Source organism: Triticum aestivum, chromosome 6B (genome assembly GCF_018294505.1).
Source record: "Triticum aestivum cultivar Chinese Spring chromosome 6B, IWGSC CS RefSeq v2.1, whole genome shotgun sequence".
Taxonomy (NCBI): Eukaryota; Viridiplantae; Streptophyta; class Magnoliopsida; order Poales; family Poaceae; genus Triticum; species Triticum aestivum.
In genome coordinates, this window is record NC_057810.1 from 726167073 (window position 1) to 726173166 (window position 6094).

The 6094-nt window shown below is 44.1% G+C and overlaps 1 protein-coding gene across 1 annotated transcript; it reads left to right on the forward strand.

The window, feature by feature from the left end:
* Positions 1–154: 154 nt before the first annotated feature.
* On the forward strand, positions 155–4737 carry LOC123140111 (uncharacterized; the record flags this gene model as incomplete). The annotated part of the gene is given in 5 exon segments (XM_044559843.1): positions 155–281; positions 2536–2673; positions 2753–2865; positions 4104–4286; positions 4396–4737. Coding segments are annotated over 4 exon segments (553 nt in total), but the record flags the coding sequence as incomplete, so codon positions are not given.
* Between the last annotated feature and the right edge of the window lie 1357 nt (positions 4738–6094).

Sequence of the window (6094 nt, forward strand, 5' to 3'; positions counted from 1 at the left end):
CTTCTCTCCTCCCCCCCGCCCTCATTCCCTCACCCGCGACCACCTCCTCCTCCTCTTCCTCGCTGGTTGGTTGGTTGGTTTCTCCCAATCTTGTTCCTCCCCCATTTCTAGGGTTTTACTCAATTTCCCACTGATTTGGGCGCCATTGTTGCAGCAGATCTACTTCGACCTCGGGGAGATGGCCGCCGTCGTGCGTGGTCCTCGGGCAGGGCGTGGCGGCCCTGGCCGCGCCCAGGGGGGGGCGGAGGGGCAGAGCTGAGGAGCAGGAGGCCATCCCGCAGGTGCTGGCCTCGTCCTCCCCCTTCTCCTCTGCTTGTTCCTCTTCCGGTTTTTGGACCCTCCTGGAGGAGGAGGACGCTAGGGCTAGATGGATTTCTCATGTGCATGTCCATCTGGCCACCATGGTGCCCTGGATCTGGCCACCATGGCGTGATACGAGGCTAGGGGCATTCTGCCCAGTATCTAGTACATACTGTTTTGGTTCAGTCCCCTATTCGAGGCTGCTGTGACGGGAAGCTGCCATGCCTAGTCTGCATGCATGCTGGCCTAGAGGTGTTTGAGGGTGGATTACAATATGTGGTACATCTGCCCTATTCGAGGCTGCAGTTAATGATCAATGTTCTTATCTGTTTTGCCAACATGTTCTGCAAACAATATGCATGACCTTGGTACATCTATGCCCATGTTTCTGCCATGTCTTCTCTCTGTGCGTGCACATGTTTAGCTCAATGCAAGTACTGCTCCTTTGGATATACATCCCTGCACATTTAGTCTCTTGTAGGCCCCTTTCCTACTATTGCTAGTTGCTACAGGGCTTGCTAATGCTCCATGTTTTCTTTGTCAGGGGTCCCTGTGCTAGGGATTTGCTTTGTTAATCGCTATGAAATGGAACAAAGTGCTTGCGTATTGTTACTGTCACTGTGTATTGTCCACCTTTATAGCATTTTGATATAACACTTGTCTACCTTTATCAGTCATTAGATTATACTTTCCAATGCCGACTGTTTTTTGTTGTATGGAATGCTAGCCTACATTTTTTTCTTTGATATAGGCATGTAAACTACAATCCTACTGCCCAATGAAATTGCTATATTTTCCTCTTGACTGCATAGGCCAGTGGCTATACAAATCATCACATTACTGTGCTCCTTATAAGAGAATGATGTTATGTGCTGATATCGTCATAGTATCTTTTGTCGTTTAAGAACACAAAAAATAATTATGTTATCAACTGCGAAGGATTTAAATACTGATATAATTCACTGGAGTTTGACAAGGATTAGTTTTTCTTGTGCTGATGGGCAAGCATTGGAACTATTGGTAACTGGTTGGTTTGCTGTTGGACTTGAACTTGTAATTGCAGTGTAGTAGAACTTGGTTCTAGTTGCTAATGTGTACTAGACTAGATGGTATTTGATTTGAATGCCAACATGGAGCTCTGTGGTGGGTAGAAGTTTGAATATATAGGGACTGCTGAACTTTGCTTATTAATTTATTAACCAGTACGATCTTCCCTGCCATTCCAATGTACATTTCTTCACTTACGCATTCTGGTAACCCTTGTTCAGTAGTACTCCCATGTCGTAACAGTGGCAGTGATGCATTTCAGTTAGCTAGTTAACATCTCAGAACTTGATAATTCATCTTCATGAAACTTTATGGTTAGATGGACATCTCCTGTGGATATGGTATAGGGATGTCAATCTAGCCACCATGGTGCTCTAGATATGGCCACCATAGAGTGGTACGAGGCTGGGCGAATTCTGCCCAGTATCTACCGTGGGTTCAGTGGCCTATACGAGGCTGCTGTAACGGGAGGTGCCATGCCAAGTCTGCATGGTGGCCTAGAGATGTCTGGGGCCGATTGGATATGTGGTTTGTTGTTGGTGTAGTGTACTGTAACTAGTCTGCATTTTTGTATGTGTGCTTGCTACGTTTTGTATGTCTGCATCTCATAATCGCTTGGACTTGACGCGTTTTCATTTGGATTATGCTTGAAACTGTAACTACTTTTAATTTTCTTAAAGTGTGTTGGCAACATGTTCTGCAAGCAGTGTGCATCACCTTGATATATTAGTGCTGTGCTTCTGCTGATTGCCCGAAATTGTAGTAGACTAGGTTTAAATTTGTATGATTGCATGAACTGTAGTAGCCCAGTCCAGGTGATAGCCCCCTCGCTCCTCCTGTTCCCTTCTCTTCTCCCCTGCAGTTTTGGAAACGAGCAAGTACGACTAGTCCATCGCCTTAGATTCGCTGTGCTCTGCCTCCTGCTATATGTAATTCCTATTAGTTCTAGCAGAACCTTGATGCATGTATAACCCATTTTGCCATTTTTAATCCCTTCATGTCTACAATTTCCGCACACTATTAGCTCTCTCAACTATTTGTACTCTGATGTTTCTCTAGTATAAAATCCTAAGTTATTGTCCAATTTTGAGGCAGTAAAGATTTGTTTCATTGCTGTCGTCCTATTGTACTTTTGAAGTCAATTCGATGCTGTTCTTGTGCTTTAATTGGAATTCCGTTGCAATGCAGGTCCAGGATCGGGTCGCTCCCCTCCATCATCAGTGGTCTTTATGGCGCGACGGGAACCAGAACACCATCAAGCTGGTCGACAGCGATGAATTGAAGGCTTACCGCATACTTGAGCAGTCAGCGTACATTGATAGACTGGTATGCGAGCTTCTTTTCTTTGTAAACAGTATTTGCATACCTATGTAATTGCATGCATCTAACATTTTGTTGCATGCAGGAACTTGACAGCTTTGCTATACCTGATGGACTGCTTGTGCAGCCAGCTCATATCGTCAGGATGCTCTATGATCTCGTTGACTACTACAACAATATGATGACGATCCGTCGAAAGTAAGAAACACCACCCACTGCTGTGACTGTACATCTACTATTTTAAATTAAAGTGTACTGCTAATTTTAGGTAACAATGTGTAAACATGCATGCTGCTTGGGCTACAAAACTGATGTGTGTATGCATGTCGTATTCTTCACCTTGGTGCTCTGTTTCTTGTGTTTATGGCACCGTTGAAAATCTAATTTCCTGACTACTGGATTTTCTGATTCCCATCAAGAGAAGTTCTGGCTTCCAAGACTGTTTTGAAACTTAGGTGACCGGGTAAGTACAACTTCCACATTTTGCAGCTGTGAACAGACTTGAAAGGTGCCAGTGGCAAAAAAAAGTTGCAGGGGAATGTTGGTAACCCTTGGACTGACATATGGACATGTCGAAATCTTGGTGCTTGGTAATGGTTGTATCATCTGTTCAGTTTTTCCCGTGCATGTTTTCCTGCCCCTTGTTTTCCAAGTTATTGCTTTTGTGTCACGGGGTCTTGTAAAAGGGTCTGGTCATTCAGCAAGTGTTTCATCTTCTGCCTAGAAATGCATAATTGTTTTTCCTGTCCTGTCTGTGGCAAATGGTCCTGTCAGTGTTCGAATATTTCGCCAGGCAAATTTCAGTTTCTTTTTGGGATAATGCTAGGCAATTTTTAGTGGCGTGTTCCCTCCCTGTCCCTGTAGTTATGCTTGACTGGGGCCAAATTGGTTTGAAACTTGGTAGGTTCCTGTCGAAGAATCAGAACACATTTGTGCTTTGAACAGTATCTAACTGTAGTTGTAGTCTTGCTGCACTACTGGGGTTAATTTGCACCTTGTCGTGGGCTTGACTGATCCTCAGTTTGTTATACTACTAATCTTTTCCAGTTGGATAGTGACTATTTACTAGTTCAAAGTTACTGAGAAGCAATTATTTTATATGAAGAATTAGTTTTGCAAATTACTTGTCTAAAACAACAATTGAATGAGAGACTCCATTAAAGTAATTCTCTTTTATGATCAAGTAGCGAAACAGAAGGAGTGATGATATTTTGTTAACATGCATGCTGTTTGGGCAGTAAAACTGATGTGTTTATGCTTTCGTGTTTGGTAATGCATGGAATACATGCTTAAACGAACTAATTTGTTAACATGCATGCCTAGCAAAAGTTGCTAGCTAATGAATTGACTTTTTCTTAGTCCATTTATTATGTTCATGTTTAAGTTTAGATCTAGTTGTAGTTTGATTTTTGTATTAAGGCAATAAAGTTTCACAGGTACCTCATGAAGAAGCTTGATGGGTGTTGGTCTAAGGAGATGGACCAGATGCTCAAGACACATGACAGGTATCTGGAAAGAGTCAATGAGAAGCTAGACGCCATTGCAGATGCAAGAGGCGATTGCCCACCCCGGCCAAAGGTCTTCGATGCCCACCCCAAACTCTGCAAGTGATATACACGGTAAAGTTCTGGACTATTCCCTCATGGACATTGTAAACTCCTAATCATGGACATTGTAAACTCCTAAACTGTGGGTTTGCTAATATGTTCTATCCCTTTTTCTTTGAAGCTGTCTCTGCATAAGAATGACGCTGCTCTTGTGAAGTCTTACTCTGCCCGTCTGCGAATGAAGTCATTGTTCCATACTCCAGATGCACAGTTAGAAACTCCAGATGCACAGTTAGAAACTCCAGATGCACAGTTTCTTGGCCGCAAAACACTGAAGTCTCGCCTGTTCTCTTGTTCCTGTATACATTGTGTTGAGAGAACCCTGCTGAGCTTCTGAAATGTTATAACTGCAGTCTTAATCGTAACTATACGTTATACATAGTTGAATCTGCTCCAGAATTCTTGTGGATCTCTCTTCCATGAAGTCATTTTACAAGATATGATTTTTTTGTTCTTCTTTCAATTGTGAGTTTTTACTCTTCAGTTTGTCCCTGTAAACTGTAGTTCCATGCCGCTTGCAAGCAGAATTTATTTTGCTGGTGCTGGTGACAGGGTCACTTGGTAAGGTTGATGCTTGGTTTATGCCATATCTGTGTCCCACCTGCTTGATAATGCATGCAAATTACGTGCTATAGGTTGACTGCAGTTTTTTCTACTCTGGTTTCAATTAGTTCACTCTTCATTCCATCCTAACCTCTCCTGATTCCCTGTTCTCTGCTGCCCCCTCTTAATTTATGTTGTCCTAACATCAAAATTTCAAAATCTGGCAATGGCTCTGCAAATGTTGCACTTGCACCTGTGCAATGTTGCCTGCTTGCTTGAGTTTCTCTTTGCATTGTTGCAATGTTTCGGAGATTGATGGTCTTGTACGCTAGTCATTTGAGGCCTTGGGACTACCATAAGGTTTGTTCGGCTCCGCTTGTCGATGCTAGCTGGTTTACTGATATGGATATAATCTTTCTTGAGTTCTTTGTGCTGTCATGGTGTTGCCAAGGGTCAAACTGATGCTTATTTGGTACTACTTCCGTTTTATGATGATGATGTTTTTTCTTTTTCCGTCTTATGTGGTGAGAATAGTGGATGCTCCTGTAGATTTGCTGATAAAATGGATTTAGTGCCAAGGTGAATGCGGGATAAAAAAAAATACTCTGAGTGAACAGCATAAAATTATATCGATTGGGTTTAGGCACAAAAAACATCACTTTTATTTTCTTCATTATTAATACATACCGCTTCTTTGTAATTTTGGTCGCAAAAAAAAAAAAACTGATGATCGGTTGGGTTAAAATTGACCACGTTTATGACATGTGTGGCTCGCATGTACTCCCTTCCTTCCAAAATAGATGACCCAATTTTATACTAACTAGTATAAAGTTGGGTCATCTATTTTAGAATGGAAGGATTACTCCTATGTTGGACCGTTTAGTTTGACCAAGACCCCACCTATCAGCTTAAGCACTTGTCTCGCTCGTCTTCTCCACCAGGTCCCGCGCTGACATGCATGCCAGGCTGCCGAAGGTCACTTACAGCACCGACGCCGCCATGGGAACAGTAGCACGTGGGGGGCGAGCAGCACCATGGGGAGGCCTCGGCCAGAGGAGGCGCACGCGTGGGGACGCCCAGCGGGCTCGCGGCGACACAGCCAGGGGAAGCGCACGCATGGGCTCGCGGCAACACGCGCGGCGGTCGGCGTCGTCTGCTCGCGGCAACAGTACAGCCAGGGGAGGCACACGCGTCGGGACGGCTTGCGGGGCTCGCGGCGGCCGGCGTCGTCTTCTTGGCTCTTGCGGCGACACCGGCCAGGCCGTCGCTCTCAAGAC